This window comes from Dipteris shenzhenensis, chromosome 18 (assembly GCF_047967505.1).
Source record: "Dipteris shenzhenensis isolate YYH24624 ecotype China chromosome 18, Dip_SZ_1.0, whole genome shotgun sequence".
In the NCBI taxonomy this organism is placed as follows: Eukaryota; Viridiplantae; Streptophyta; class Polypodiopsida; order Gleicheniales; family Dipteridaceae; genus Dipteris; species Dipteris shenzhenensis.
In genome coordinates, this window is record NC_141613.1 from 19,994,028 (window position 1) to 20,011,258 (window position 17,231).

General features: G+C 42.5%; 1 protein-coding gene across 1 annotated transcript; it reads right to left on the reverse strand.

The window, feature by feature from the left end:
* Positions 1-16,494: 16,494 nt before the first annotated feature.
* Positions 16,495-16,941, reverse strand: LOC147890923 (scarecrow-like protein 34). Its single transcript, XM_087389119.1, has one exon. It carries the CDS (start codon positions 16,939-16,941, stop codon positions 16,495-16,497), a length of 447 nt encoding a protein of 148 aa, XP_087245245.1.
* Positions 16,942-17,231: the final 290 nt, after the last annotated feature.

Below are 17,231 nucleotides of genomic sequence, written 5' to 3' on the forward strand. Positions count from 1 at the left end.
GAGAAATCTGCCTTGGAAATCTGAAAGCCAATAGTGACAAGATACTGTCCTATCTTGTCAGACCATGCTCTAGGTGCTTGCTTCAAGCCATACAAGGCTTTCTTCAACCTGCAAACAAACTCAGGATGAGTAGCATGAACATAACCTGCTGGCTGCTCCATAAAGACCTCTTCTTGCAAATCACCATGCAAGAAGGCATTCTTTACATCCATCTGATGTAAAGACCATCCCTTTGATGCAGCCATAGCAATGGCTGCTCTTACGGTTGCCATCCTTGCAACCAAGCTGAAAGTTTCTTCATAATCAATGCCATATGTCTGTGCATACCCCTTGACAACTAATCTTGCCTTGTATCTATTCACAGAACCATCTCCATTGTGCTTGATCTTATAAACCCACTTACAGCCAATTGCATTCTTGCCTTTAGGCAAAGGCACCAATTCCCATGTAGCATTAGCATCCAAGGCATCCATTTCTTCATCCATGGCTTTCTCCCATTTTTCATTTCCCATGGCTTGCTCAAAAGAAGTGGGCTCTGGTTCCTGTATCACTTTGACCATATAGGCATAGTGAATGGTTGTAAATCCATCATATTTCCGCCTATCCACAAGATACCTAACCCTGGTAGATGTGCGCAAAATAGGCTCACTTCCAGGTGCTCTCAAAACATCCCTGGTCTTCCTTACTCTAGGTGTAACAACAGAAGGAATACCCAACTCATCATCAATGCTCTGTTCTGAGCCACTGGATTCACCATCCACAGAAGAGTAACCTGCATTCACATCAAACATGGGCTGATCTACCTTCTCTTTTCCTTTTCGTGATACCTGCGTACCACTCTCTGCATTGCTTTGAGGAGATTCTCCTGATCTCAATCTGCCTGTCCATGGCAAAGTATGTGAACCACTGCTAGAGGACACTGCAGGTCCACTGATATTTTGTGATTGCTGCTGTGAATTTTGTGCAGCATTACCATTTTGTGCATCTACATCAATCATCACATTTACTGGTTTATACCAGCTGCTCATCTCATCAAAAACAACATCTCTGCTCACTGTGAACTTATGTGTAGAAGGGTTATAGCATCTATACCCTTTCTGCTGCAGAGAATAACCAATAAAGACGCACTTCTCAGCCTTTGGATCCAACTTGGACCTCAACTCATCTGGCACATGGACATAGGCAATGCAACCACAAATGAGAAATATCTGGTTTCCTACCAGTATACATCTCCTCTGGCGTCATGCCATGTATTGCTGCAGTGGGAGTCTTGTTCATTATATAGACTGCTGTAGCAACTGCTTCAGCCCAATAATAATCTGGTAGACCTTTTTCATTTAGCATAGCCCGAGATACCTCTCCAATATGCCTGTTTTTTCTGCAATTCCATTTTGCTGTGGGGTATGACTGTATGAATATTGCTGCTTTATACCATGCTCCTGCAAGAACCTTGCAAACTCATTTGAGAGGTACTCTCCCCCTCCATCTGACCTTAGGCATTTTATTTGCAGGCCTGTTTCTTTTTCAACCATAGCTTTGAAATCTTTGAAGTGCCCAAACACTTCACTTTTCTTTTTCATAAAATACACCCACAGTTTTCTGCTAAAGTCATCAATAAATGTGACAAACAATAAATGTGACAAAATAGTGACAGCCTCCAATAGATGCAGCTTTTGTAGTCCACACATCAGAGTGGATTAATTCCAATGGCTTTTTACTCTCTTGAACATGCCTAGGAAAAGGTTTCCTTGCCTGTTTCCCAAATTGACAGGCTTCACAAACCTTGTGCATTTCTACAACCTTGAATTTAGGCAATCCTGCAACAATATTTTGGGCTTGCATTGATTTAAGTCGCTGTATATTAACATGACCAATGCGTTTGTGCCAGATATCAATATCTGCAACTACACCGGTCCCATGTGCAAACATTGCTGCACTCAATTCAGGCATGTCTGCATCCAACGTAAACATCCTGCCCTTCTTCTTTCCTTTTGCTATCAAGCGACCGTTATTTTTCATACCTCAACAAAGCATCCATGAGGATTAAATCTAACTTGCAAGCCCTGCTCAACCATTTGACCAACAGAAACCAGGTTCTTGGTGATGTTCGGGACATGAAATACATCAGACAAGTATTTCTTTTTCCCATCCTACATAGACAAAGGAATTTCGCCAATCTGCACAATAGGATGTGCAGTATCATCACCAGTCTCCACAAATCCTGGTTTTTCCATTTTTCTTGCATCCTGCATCTATTCAGCGTGACCTGTCATGTGGTTTGATGCACCCGAGTCAACATACCACACATCATTGCTTTCTTCTGCACTTGTTACAGAATTTGTCATATGCTGCACCATAAACAAATGCTCATTTCTGTCATCACCCTGTCTACTAGAGGATGCATAATTGCCTTGCTACAATTTTCCATTCATAATGTCATTCTGTTTTTTATAGCAGTCCTTAGCCATATGACCCATTTTGCCACAATAGTAGCATTCAATATTGCTGTTTGCATTTTGGCCTCTCTGCCATGCACCACGGCCTCTTTGGCTCCCCCTGCCTCTAGAGTTACCACGTCCTCCTGCATAGGACTGGTTTTCTTGCGTTTGCTGCATATTCTGATTTCTACCACGGCCTACAGATCGGCCTTCTCTACCTCTGCCTCTACCTCTGCCGGCATTTGAGTAGAAGACAGTTTCTTTTGAAGTTCCTGCTCAAGAAGATGCACCACCATTTCTCTGCTCTTCAGAAATTAGAAGAGCAATCAACTCCTCAAAATCAGGAAATTTTTCACGGACGGCAATGGATGTCTGGAACTGTGCATAATCCTTTCCTAGACCATTCAAGGTCACAGAGACCAAATCGTCATCGTCCACTGGCGACCCAATGGAAGCAAGTGCATCTGCAATTTTCTTCACTTTCATGTGGTAGTCATTTATGCTCAAATTTTCTCTCTGCACATTGTGCAACTCTTGTTTGAGTTGCATTTTCCTGGCTTGCGTATTTGTGCTGTACATTTTTGCCAAAGTATCCCATGCCTCCTTTGGCGTATTCGCATCCTGAATATGCACAATCATGGAGTCCGAAATACTGATAGACAGCCAGTACATAACTTTCCTGGCTCTCTCATGCCATCCTTTGAATGCCTGCATTTCCTATTGACTGGGAACATTAGGAAGAACAGGTTCTTCTTCATTTCCTGTAATGAACTCCCAATAGCCTTTTCCCATCAAGAAATTCGTCATTCTAAACTTCCATGCCTGGAAGTTGTTCTTGTCAAGATTTTTAGTGACAATCTGTGAAAGAGAATCAGATGCCATTACAGAACACTGGAAAATATTCTGTCACTGCAAAAAACACAGCTTTTGCCTAACACAGGCAGAACTGCAAAACTGACGAAAGTGGTATTTCACCACACAGTCACTTCCTAGTGACGATTTTGCATCAACAGGAAACAAGCATGAATCTGCAACTCCCAATATCTCTGCACAAAGGCATACAATGCAATTTCTACGGCAACTTTTCACCAACCCGCAGAACAGTGGTCGCACAGCAAAAACAGTGCCTTTTTTTGAGTGCCTGCGGAGAACTTCCGTCTCTAAAACGGGCCCCGAAATGACCTCGAATCAAAAAAATAACGTCACTGAGGGCTTCGCCTACACCCGCAGCATATACTGCGCTCTCACCACACCGTGAAGGGCGTCTCAATCTGAGACAGTGCACTCTTGCACTTCTGGCTGTGCTACCTACAGAGATTTGCTCCCAAACTCGAAATAGGAAAGCAACACTGGTCCTCTTACTAGGACACCACGAACTTGGCTTGCTTTCTTGAGCTCCTTACCACGAACAAGGCTCTGATACCATGTGAAGATAGTGGGAGAGAGGAAAGGAGTCTCACTTGCGGCTTTCTCACATAAACAATTGGGGGAATACACACAAAGGTGGAGGCTGAAAATAGTTTTCCTCTTCTTAGTTGTGAAAGCCAAAAGAACTCTAATACAAAGAAATAGGAGAACCCTATATGTGGGTCTCAAACCAAACTCAACTAACTAAGGTGGCATACTAACTGAGCCGCGAACTAGTGTAGATAAGGATAGCTGTCATCCAGCTATTATTCGTGGGCGGTGTACCAATCGCATCTCCAGCTAACAAGTCGGTGACATAAGTACACAACGGTCACCCTGGCATATCTCGAGTGGAGCTCGATATCTCAACAGTCCCTTGTAAACATACTTGTAGACATATTTAATGGCAGATATAGTTGAACAGACTTCAACATTTATGTGTGCATTATATTTTGTAGATAATGTTGGATTGTATGGCACAACCCTACGATTATCTATAAGAGACCCTCTTACTTCTACTGATCTTCCATTGTTTGACCGTCTATAAAGTGGGTAACCATCTGAATCAACAATTGTGGATTCTAAGAAAGTCTTAGGATATCGCTTTGAACATTTTCCATTTTGCATGCAACTTGCAAGGTCCATGGATAGAAGTCTTTAAAATGGTCTCATATAGCAGTGGGTAACTATTGTGTCAAGGAATCTCTGCACAAATAACTTTATCATAGTCGTTCACATTCTTGAGTTTTTGCACACTTTTTAGAATTATCAAGATGTGAGAATATGGAAGGCCACGTTTTTGGAACTCTATGACGTAAACATATCCTTTCACTTTTCCAAATAGTTCATTCTTTACAATGTCATCCATAAGAGTTTTTTGTTTTTGAGCAAAAACACATGCTATTAGATCAGGACGATCATTAGCCGTTTGTGCAAACAACAATCCACGTTTGATTTCTAGCCATTGTGGGTTGCAAGTGAATGTGATAAACAAATTTGGTTTTCCTCCATATCTAACTATAGCCATTGCATCCTGATATAATCGATGCATTTGTCTTGGTCCACTGGTAAAAGATGAAGGCAATACTATCCGTTGCCCTATAGTGTTTCCAAGGATAGGAAGACAACTGTTTGCCCTAGAGATCATGTCTCGAAGTCCTCTATACATTTCAACTCATAGTTTATGCTAATTGTTGCGGATCCAATCCAATCTACATTCTCGGGGGGGTCACTATGTATAAATCATCTGTATCACGTGCATTCAAGGCCTATTTCTAAAATCCCTTATCTGTAAATTTTTCATAAATAAAATGTACCCCTTTTCTATACAAATCTGTAAAAAATTTCCAAAACTATTTTAAATAGTCCCTTATGTATATTTACTTTTATAAATTTTAGAAATAAAAAATATCCTTCTGTTGAACTCACGTGATAGGGTTACATATGATGAGTGACCTCCCCGAGTCTACATTGTTCGATGCTAACATATGCATCAACAATATATTATTGTAGCAATCTTCCTATTAATAATAGACCTTCACAGTCGTCTTGGCGAACTTGGAGCCTTGCAGAATAGAATTGCATTTGTGATACATTATTTCCTGCACATGAACTTTTTTAGCAATTTGATGTATTTAGAACCAATTCTAGGTACCATCCATCATCTACATAAGGGAATAAAAGAGCATAATGCAGGGCCATGTAAGAGGGGTGCAAATTTGACACATGATGCAAAACATTGTCTTTTGTTCGAAGCACTATATCACGGTGGTTTGTTGCTTGATCATTTTCTCCAATCATAAGAACAACAATTTCACTATTTGTTGGAAGGTTATATTGATGGTTACCTCTTTTTGCCAAGAGTACAAGTTTCAAGGATTCATTAGGCTCTTCTTCCAAACTATCTCTCATGTGGCAATAAAAACAGACATAAGGATTTACTTCATGCATCATGTTTTGTAATGACTCCAATACCACAGGGTCCAATGTTGGCATGAAAGACATTCTGTTTTCCGATTCATGCTCAGTGTCATATATGTACATTTGTGCAAATCTTGGACCTTGAAATTGGGGTTGATTTTCATTTGTATTCAAAGATGGTATCAATGATCCAATGCAATGATACAATGATCCATGTATCTTGAAAGTGTATACTCTGCCGTTCCCACAAACACTTTCATCTATCCTTGCTCCCAATGATGAGAAAGCTAGAATGCTATTGTAAGCTCGAATTAGAATTTTGAAATCTTGACTTTTTCTATCATTACCACACAATAGCGTCCACAATGAAACTAGCTGTTAGAGTTAGCTCAAATGTCCACCTCTCATGTAACCCACCAATATTCTGTGTACCCAATGTTGTAAGGCCCCCATATGAGGAGAAGCCATGATGGGTATCAGATATTGGGAGGGATCCCCAGTTTAGACACTGGAAGGGGTCTTAGAGTAGACCAGATGGTTATGAGACGGCTTAGGAGCCAAGAGTAGATACCCGTCTGCACAAAGGGGGGGTTCGGGGGGGCGATAGCCCCCCCGATAGCAGGGGGTCCGGGGGGCGCAGGCCCCCGGTGGGGGTCTGGGGGCAAAGCCCCCAGCGGCAGGGTCCGGGGGCTGCCGGTAGCCCCAGGCCCGACGGTATGACCTATGCGCGATCCTTCATCTGCCCGACGGCATGTTTTCTGAAGGGTCGGTTGGTCTTTCAGGCCGACTGTCTATTAGGCCGACTGCCTATTACAAGGCCGACCGTCAACCACTTACACTATATAAGTGGCCACCCCCTATCATCAGATCACCAGTTCTTCACGCTCATAGTCCTCCGTCCAGCATCTGTCTAGATCACCATCGAAGCTCTGTCTGTAGAGCGCACGGGTGGACAGCCAACCATCAGTTGTATCAGCAGTTTGGTATATCAGAATTTTTGTATTCTCTCCAGCTTTCCATCGTGTACTTGCGTTTTGTTGTTATCTTCCGCTGCGTACTATTTTCTTACATGGTATCAGAGCTCAGGCTATCTGAGTAACGACTTTATTGCAAGTTCAACGAGCTTTGTTAGCAAAGGCTACTAGGAGTGATGGCTGCACCAACCCCGTTGCGAATTCGTCCACCTGCCTTCAATGAAGGCAAGCTTGATGGGACGAATTATACTTTGTGGAAATTCAAGATCAGCGCGATCTTGGATTCATATGAGCTTCTGGATACTGTTCTGGGATTGGATCCAGAACCGGTTGGATCACCGAATCCAAACAACCCCAACGTCATAACGCCACCGAATGCAGATCTTCTTCGGGCATGGAAACGAAGGAACGCAGATGCACTCTGTGCTCTTGTTACCAGTTCAAGTGATTCTGTTTTGACTCTGATTCAGCACACAGACAAGGCAAGTGAGGCTTGGAACATACTGAAAGGTCAGTATGAAACGCGGAATCAGACCAGAATTCAAAATCTGGAGAATATGCTTGCTGCAGAGAGGTGCTCTGATGGAGAATCAGCTGAGACATTCATCACACGGATCAAGAATCTACGTGATCAGATGGCGGCGGTTGGGATTACAAAGACCAGCGAAGAGTTGGCCAGAAGGTGCATTCGGATCCTTCCACAAAAGTACGATGCGTTGGTCACGACACTCAACACGCAGGTAAGAAATCCACCCCTCACTTTTGAAGAGTTCAGCGCGATGCTTCTAGAGGAGGAGATGCGAATGAAGACCCGCGATGGCGGAAGTGATGCAGCATTCTCAACCACATCCAAAGGGAAGGGTGGAGAGAAGAAGAATGGTAAGAAGAAGAAGTTTTCAGGTAAGTGCCACTACTGCAACAAAAGCGGTCACATGATCAAGGATTGCAGAAAGAAGCAGCAGGACGAAAAGAATGGCACTACACAGTCTTCTTCGAAAGGCAAGGAATCTGCCAACACAGTTGAAACTGAGTTGGAGCTATGGGTTGCAATTGAAGAAATATGCTCCTCAACAGAAGTTTCAACAACGAATGATTCGTGGCTCCTTGATAGTGGAGCATCCCGTCACATGACCAGAAAGAAGGATTGGTATAGCTCTTTCAAGCCTCTACAAGAGCCCATGAACGTGACGGTCGGAAATAATGCAAAATGCCCTGTGGAAGGTACAGGTACTATCTCTCTTTCCATTCAAGAGGGTGAAACTAAAGAGCTTTCTGATGTATTACTAGTTCCTCAGCTAAAGAAGAACTTGCTTTCGGTTGCTGCGATAACTGATCGCAACTTGGAGGTGCGTTTCAAGAGGACCGGAGCAGAAATCCTTAATGCAGCGGGCAAGGTGGTCGGCAAGGCAGTAAGGAAGAACAATCTGTACGAGCTGACGGCACTAACAGTCTCTTCAGGAGTGGGCATCAGTAAGGTATGGCATGAAAGATTTGGTCATCTTAGTTATCCTATTCTTTTGGAAATGCAGAAAACAGGGATGGTTGCACACTTGCCTGCACTCTCAAAGGTGCAGGAACCTTGTGAAGCTTGTATGATGGGCAAGCAACAAAGGAAGGCTTTTCCACATGAGAGCGGCTATCGGGCAAAGGCTCCTCTACAATTGGTTCATGCTGATCTCAGTGGGAAAGCTCCGACTCAAGCTTTGGGGGGATGTAACTACTATATGCTTATCGTCGACGACTACAGTAGATACATGTGGGTGTATTTTTTACGAGATAAGGCTGAAGCTCTTGGAAAATTCAAACAGTGGCAAAAGATGGTGGAAAACGAAAGCGGGCTGAAGGCAAAGAAGCTTCGCACGGATCGAGGAGGAGAGTTCCTGTCAAAAGAGTTCGACACATACTTGCACGAGAATGGCATTAAGCGCCAACTCACGACTGCACATACTCCGCAACAAAATGGTGTTGTAGAGCGTCGCAATCGTACTGCCATGGAGATGGCACGATGCATGGCACTAGGTAAAGGATTGCCTAAGTCCTTTTGGGCTGAGGCAGTCAATACAGCAGTCTACATCCTCAATCGAAGCTTCACAAAGGCCTTGACGGGCAAAACACCTTTGGAGGCTTACTCAGGTAAAAAGCCTTCCGCTTCTCATTTCAGAACATTTGGATGTGAGTGCTTTGTTCATGTTCCAGATAGCACCAGAAAGAAATTAGATCCAAAGAGCAGAAAGTGTATCTTCATGGGCTATAGCCAGGAGTCAAAGGCGTACCGGCTATATGATCCAGAGGCAAAGAAGATCGTGGTCAGTCGTGATGTGGTGTTTTGGGAACAGCCACATACAGTGGAGGAGGAGGTATGCCCTTCCACTTTATCATCAGCCGTAAAAGTAACTCACCTTGTGCCCGTATCTAAAGCAGAGTTGCAGAATGAGGAGGAGTACTTCGAGGAACAGACTCCACCAACACCACAACATGCCTTGGCTCCACAAGGTAAGCCACTTCCAAAGTGGGCAAGGCAGCTCTTTGATGAGAAAAATCCGGTTCCAGACTTGGCGGAGTCATCTGCAGATGGACTTCGACGATCAAAGAGGATAGAGGAGCAGAAAAGGGCTTCTGAACACATAGTCAATATGGCCTTGATGGCTGAGATTATGAAAGTTCAAGAGCCTACGAATTTGGATGAGGCAATGGCGGATCCAAATTGGAAAGCTGCCATGCAAGAGGCGTATGACAGCATCATGAAGAATCAGACTTGGGACTTGGTTGATCGTCCAGAAAAAAGGAAGATCATTGGTACCAAATGGGTATGGAAGGCCAAGTACAAATCTGATGGATCTTTGGAAAAGTACAAGGCTAGGCTTGTTGCACAAGGATACTCTCAAGTTGAAGGCTTTGATTTTGAGGATTCCTTTGCTCCTACAGCAAGGATGACAACTATTCGGGTGGTACTTGCCTTGGCTGCTCATAAGCAGTGGCCGGTGTTTCAAATGGACGTGAAATCTGCATTCTTGAATGGACATCTCAAGGAGGAGGTATATGTGTTCCAGCCACCAGGATTTGAGGTGCCCAATTCAGAGAACAAGGTTTGCAGACTAAAGAAGGCATTGTACGGGCTGAAACAGGCCCCAAGGGCATGGTACCAACGGATTGATAGCTTTCTCATATCTTTTGGTTTCTCAAAAAGTGCTTCTGATGCTAACCTGTATGTTTGTAAGCAGGATGGCAAGTATGTGGTAATAGTCCTTTACGTGGATGACTTGATCATCACAGGAGATCATGAGAAGATGCTGCAACAGTTGAGGGAGTCGTTGAGTTCCGAGTTTGAGATAACAGATTTGGGGCTCATGCACTTTTGCCTCGGCATTGAGGTTTGGCAAAAACCTGGCAGGATTTTCATCTCTCAGCAGAGATATGCTCGCGAGATCTTGAAGGCATTCGGTATGACCGAGTGTAAGGACGTGGTCTCTCCCATGGAGGTGAATGGTAAGCTCTCTGTGGAGGATGCATCACCACTTGTCGACATCAAGGAGTATAGGAAACTTGTGGGGAGTCTCATTTTTCTGTGCAACACTAGACCTGATATCAGCTTTGCAGTTGGTGTACTTAGTAGGTTCTCAAATCAACCTCGAGAGAACCATTGGAAAGCAGGGATGCGTGTGCTAAAGTACGTGAAAGGTACACTGGAGTATGGCATTACCTACAGAGCAGGGAAGACCTTGGCGGGTTACTGTGACTCAGATTGGGCGGGAGATTGTGATTCTAGAAAGTCAGTTTCTGGATATTGTTTCTCACTTGGTTCAGGAGTGTTCTCTTGGATTAGCAAGAAGCAACCAACAGTGGCACTATCTTCGACGGAAGCTGAGTACAAGGCAGCATGCATTGCTGCTTGTGAAGCAGTTTGGCTAAGGAGGATCCTGCAAGACATAGGAGTTCCAATCGAAGATGCGACGGTTCTAAAATGCGACAATCAGAGTTGCATGGCCATCGCAAAGAATCCTGTGTTCCATGCTCGAACAAAGCACATAGAGATCCAGTATCACTACGTACGAGAGCTCATCGAGGATGGAGTCATAGAGCTGGAGTATTGTCCCACAGAGGAAAATTGCGCAGACATCTTCACGAAGGCTCTTGGGAGTGATCTATTGTTGCGGCATCTACATCGACTCGGCATTGGTCCGAACACGTAGTTCATCTTCGGGTGAACATTGAGGGGGGGTGTTAGAGTTAGCTCAAATGTCCACCTCTCATGTAACCCACCAATATTCTGTGTACCCAATGTTGTAAGGCCCCCATATGAGGAGAAGCCATGATGGGTATCAGATATTGGGAGGGATCCCCAGTTTAGACACTGGAAGGGGTCTTAGAGTAGACCAGATGGTTATGAGACGGCTTAGGAGCCAAGAGTAGATACCCGTCTGCACAAAGGGGGGGTTCGGGGGGGCGATAGCCCCCCCGATAGCAGGGGGTCCGGGGGGCGCAGGCCCCCGGTGGGGGTCTGGGGGCAAAGCCCCCAGCGGCAGGGTCCGGGGGCTGCCGGTAGCCCCAGGCCCGACGGTATGACCTATGCGCGATCCTTCATCTGCCCGACGGCATGTTTTCTGAAGGGTCGGTTGGTCTTTCAGGCCGACTGTCTATTAGGCCGACTGCCTATTACAAGGCCGACCGTCAACCACTTACACTATATAAGTGGCCACCCCCTATCATCAGATCACCAGTTCTTCACGCTCATAGTCCTCCGTCCAGCATCTGTCTAGATCACCATCGAAGCTCTGTCTGTAGAGCGCACGGGTGGACAGCCAACCATCAGTTGTATCAGCAGTTTGGTATATCAGAATTTTTGTATTCTCTCCAGCTTTCCATCGTGTACTTGCGTTTTGTTGTTATCTTCCGCTGCGTACTATTTTCTTACAAGGTCTTTTTACTTTATGCAAGATCACTCATCCAATAAAGCAACATAGCTTTCCAAAGCATGTATCATTTGATGATTTATTATGTTTCTCGCCTTTCCAGAACTTGGCTCCACAAAATAAGCAAATTAAGTTCATTCCACCAAGATCATTTCAACCATTGACATTTTTCAAATGTTCAAATGAAGGATGTGATTGTCCCATGGATGCATTTGTACTTGTTTCTTGTCTTGAATAAGTTTCTTCTCTTTGGGATTCTTCAATCATTCTATAGAAGCTCTCGTATATATTTGTAATTTGTGAAGGGCCTTGAAAGTTGTTTATCTAATTTCAAAGAAAGATATTTCTAAATAAGGGATTAGAATATCTATTTAATCTTTAAAAATTTATCTACTGTTAGATGAGTAAGGCTCTAAATATGTTTCTATTCATCCATACTACAAATACTGATTATGTGCAATATGTATGAATAATATCAGTCTTGGCATATATACAGACCTCATCTTGCATATTACTGATGACGTCGTTGCTCTTGTATAAATCGTTCAATTGTCGTGAGCGTTTTCTACGTCCACTTTGGGATGTTATATTAGCCATTTGTTTTGATTGATACAACTCTCTACGTATTTTGTTCCTTAAATTTTGATCCATGTTTTTTGTTCTGTGTGAAAAAAATATTTATATAAATTTTTTATTTTTTTTCTATAAAAATTTAGAATATATATGAAATATATATTAACTTATATTGGATAACAAAAATATGCATCTCTATTGAGTTTATTCAAGATATAAGTATGAATCATCAATTTCCAATTGAATAAGATTATTCTCTGGGTTACATAAATTTTGTAGAGGTATCCTTTAGTGTTCAAAGCCAACTAAAGGTACATACTTGCATCCATTGTAGAAACGTAGCTTTTTCTTTTGGCAAGAAAGTGCAAAATAAGTTCAATGCCTCTACCATGGTTGGATTGCCCCAACCATCAAATGAACATTTTATGTCAATCCAATTAAGTACTCCAAGTTGTTGTATGGTCATGATTGTACCTATGTATGGATCCACACTATAGTTCCATTGTAATTTGTCAACATCAAATATCAATCATCCTTTGATGCAATTGAAGCGTAGATGGGCACATTCTCTCACCAAGTAAGTTGCTTGGGTAAGAGATATACAATGAGAATGATCATTGATTTTGTGGACAATATGAAAATATTTTTGTGAGAGATCAAGGTTGTTTTCTTTTGTAATATGTTGAGTCTTAATTTTTCCTCCAACATAAATCTTCTTCCAATAAAGCTTCATGAGGTATTTTCCAAATTTAAGAGCTAAACTCTTAGCTAAATTCTGAATCCTCTTGAAAATATTTCTAGCATAGTGAAAAAGATTCCTGGTTATTTTGGTTTTATTAATTTTCTTCTCTCCAAGGACATTTTTAGTGTTTAACATATGAACCCATGATGGCTTCTTCCACTTCATCCTTGTTAATGAAGTAGTCTTAGTTGTCTTACTCGCACATCTCTTTCCTTTATAAAGTAACATCTTCCTGTTCATACATATAATTTTTAACTGTCCATATTTGAATGGAATAATAATCTAATTCATAATTTTGTTGTGTATTATTTTAAATCTAGTAATCACGTTGGATCTATTTGGTGTTTTGGTGTTGTGTATATGTGTTTGTCTCTTTGACTAATCTTAAAGAAAGTGTTTATTTCTTTTTATAATTTATATATATATACTTATTTATTTTTATTCTTATTAATATTTTTTGATATCTTAGTATAGATATGTATATTTACATTGCACATAGGTTGTTTTATTAAGAAAATATAATATAATCATAAATCTTTTTATAATAATGAAACACACTAAATTTTATCTAAATAAATGAATTGCAAGAAGGCAAATATTATTTATGTTTAAAACTATTTCTTTTACCACAGAGTCATTATTTTGAAAAACAATGTATATATATTTTTACAAGATACATTTATAAAAAAGAAAGAGAGAGATGGAGAGGGAGAGCGAGAGAGATGTTTAGAAAAAAAAACTGTTTTGTTTTTTGTTTTTGTGTTTGTATGTTTGTCTTTGAGTTTGTGTGTGTGTGTGTGAGAGAGAGAGAGAGAGAGAGAGAGAGAGAGAGAAAGAGAGATGTCTAGCAAAATTTGTTTTGTTTGTCTTTTTGTTTTTTTGGTGTCTTTGTTTATGTGTGTGTGTTTTAAATGCTATGTATATATATTTTTAAAAGATACATGTATTAAAAAGAAAGAGAGAGAGGGAGAGGTGGAGAGATGGAGAGAGAGAGAGAGAGAGAGAGAGAGAGAGAGAGAGAGAGAGAGAGAGAGAGAGAGAGAGATGTCTAGTAAAATTTTATTTTTTATTTTTTTGTGTGTGTGTGTATTTGTGTCTTTGTTTGTATGTGAGAGATGTGCGTGTTTTTGTTTGTGTATGTTTGTTGTTTTCTTCTTTTTTTTTTTTTTGTGTGTGTCTTGTTTGAGAGAGAGAGAGAGAGAGAGAGATTAATTTCACCAACTTGATGTAATGAAGGAGGCAATGGGAGGTAATGGTTTACTGAGTGCTACAGATCCAACAATGTTTACACAAGAATAACTACAAAAAAAAAAAAAGTTAGAGCTAAGTTGATTATGCATCTTTTTTTTTGTGTTACATATTATTTTTATTTTTATGTCTATTACTATGCTCAATACTGACTCTGACTGGGAGGGAAATTTCAAAAATTTCAAATGGTGTGCAGCGCGATGCAGAGAGAGTCACTGGGCCTTCTCTACCAAAACACACACACACACGGACGGAGAGAGAGAGAGAGAGATGTGTCGCCATATCCTCTGCAGCTTGGGGTGCGGTTGTGGCAGTAGCACACGCAGCCCAGCCAACAATAGTGGTTGCAAGACAGGTGCCAAGAGCCTTGGAGGAGGGCAGGCAATAGCAGAAGCGTCATGACGGCCATAGGTGAGTCTTTCTCTCTCCCTCTCTCTCTCTCTCGCGCTGCTACAGCAATAGTTTCAAGCGGACTCTCTAGCTAGCTGCCAGAATTCTTCTTTTCTCCTGTGTATATCCAATCAGCCCCGTGAACCCATATTCTGCAACCAAAGATTTCATACCCCTCCCTGCGCACACCCGCACGGGAATACACCTCACATACGATCGAACCTCCACTCATCCGATGGAAACGATCTAATCTCTACGAATATATTTTATGATCGAACAAAGCAATTGATTACAATTTCCACATATACTGGATGATTGCCTTTGACCTGTTGACTACGAACGTCTTTCTAACTACGAATGTCCTTCCAATGTGCCTCGCAATTTTACCTTCATCCCAATGAAAATGCCTTGAGGGTGGCTATGACTCCGCAAATTCCTTAGCAACATCCGACTACATAATGTTGAAAATTATCAGCGATCCCAATTTCAATCTGACTAAGATCACCAATCGCAATTAGCGATCCCAATTTCACTCAGAATATGACCAGCGGCTATGACCATCGATTACATAATAGCTTTTCTTGAATTTGATGTCCATTTGACTGTGTTTTTTCATCAGCAATATTCTCTATAGAACTGTCAGAACTTGACGTAGAATAAGCTCGATGCTACGAGGCATTCCTCCAAACAACGTATTGGAGGAAGGGTGAACTTTCTATACCTCGCTGTCGCTGCAACATAACATGCTCACTGGAGACTTACGTTCTGAGCTAGGAGGGATGATATTAGTTTAGGGAATCGATATTCCTGCAAATGATTTCTCTGGAGTTGTTCCCGAAAGTATCAGGGACTGCAAATCCCTTTCATTTCTGAACCAGTCGAGAAATAAGGTAAGCGGGGGAATGCCTAATGACTCGGAAATCTCAAGAGTCTTAATGTCCTCAATCTATCTAACAATCTGGTTATAGAACTATCTCGCGGATGCAGCTTTTCTTGCGGAGCTTGACCTTTCATCCAATAATTTGTCCGCCCTTTTGCATTCATTTCTGATAAACATGAAAAAACTCAGGTTTCTAAATGTCTCCAACAATGACTTCATAGGCTATATCCCGACTTCGGTTGTTTCTAGGCGACTGAATGCATCTTCATTCCTTGGAAATGCAAAGCTCTGTGGCCCCATCGTTCATAAGCATTGCCCAAGCCCTTCTTCCCGGACAACTCTTCACAAGGGAGCAGTAATTGGAATCGTTATTGTTGCTATCATGATTGCGTGTGAGCATTTTTCTAGAGCCACAGAAGATGCAAATCCCTTTCGTTTCTGAACCTGTTGGGAAATAAGCTAAGCGGGGCCGGAGTCCATGAAGCATTCGAATGTCAAGAGTCTTAATGTCTTCAATCTATCTAGCAATCTACTTACAGGAACTATTCCTATCCAGCTCGCGGATGCAGCTTTGGGATGATGACCAGGCTCAAGGCAGCTTGATCAGAGAAATATCAGTTTTGGGAAAGATTAAACACCTTCTCTCTTCTTTTGCTTTTCGGATTCTTGCTTTTACTTCACCATTGCTGCTTGAAGAGAAACGGAAAATTGTTGCAGATATGGACACTGGTGAAAGGGAAAATCCGCCATCAAAATCACACAGAGGCAGTATGAGCAGTTTAGGTGATCAGTGCACGTCCCCACTGGACGAAGGAACGGAAAGTTGACCCAATTCCGGATTGCCTCGAATGTTCTGATGGTGGGACGACGACTCGACGAGCTGAAGAGAAGATTGATAGATTTCGCCCTTGGCTCAAGCCTCATCAGGCAGCACACTCCTCAATTTCTCGAATACCTGTTGCCATTCCTTTTCCGGCTATCCTCGCCAGCACCTCCTCAGGTCAGCTCAGTACTACTCGTCCCTCTGGCCTTTCCAACTCAGGACCACCAGCCAGAGGCCGACACGATGGACAGCGAAGTGGGGATGGAAGGCGCGAAGGAAAAGTGAAGTGGAGTGGAGAATGTGAGGAGGGAGGGGAAAATGCTCGAAACGGCCGGCTCTCAGCATTATACGTTCCTGCCAAAGCCTGAATGTCTCTGGCCGTTCCCCATCCTCGCAGGCCAATATACTCACCACCTCCCTCCCCGACACCTCCCTCTCCCACACCCCCCTCGACCTCTCATCCTCCATCGTCTTCTCCAACATATCGAACATGCCCCCATAGTAGAACAGTGCCTCCTTGAACCTCGTCCCAAAGAACAGCCCGATGCACCCCGTGCTCACCACCCCTTGCACCACCACCTCTGGATTCATCTCCCTCACTTTGCTTAGTAGTTCCTGCTGTGGACTCCTCGCCATCACTGTCTCGTCCATCAGATGCCTCAGCCATCTACGCTATGCTTCACCTCCGCTCATGGAGGCAGCAGGAACCGTATCTTCCCATGGAAACAACTCATCATCTTGTCCCACCAGAGGATATATACGCTGCTGACTCAAGGAAACCCCCATGAGCAATGCAAATCATATTGAATTCACAGAAAGCGAATTCAAAAGGCTTACCCAGTGCTTAAATTTGCTGCACAACTTTGGGCTTCACAAAATTTTCCATGAAGTTTAAAAAAAAAAAAAAGCTTCAAAATGAAGCTTTT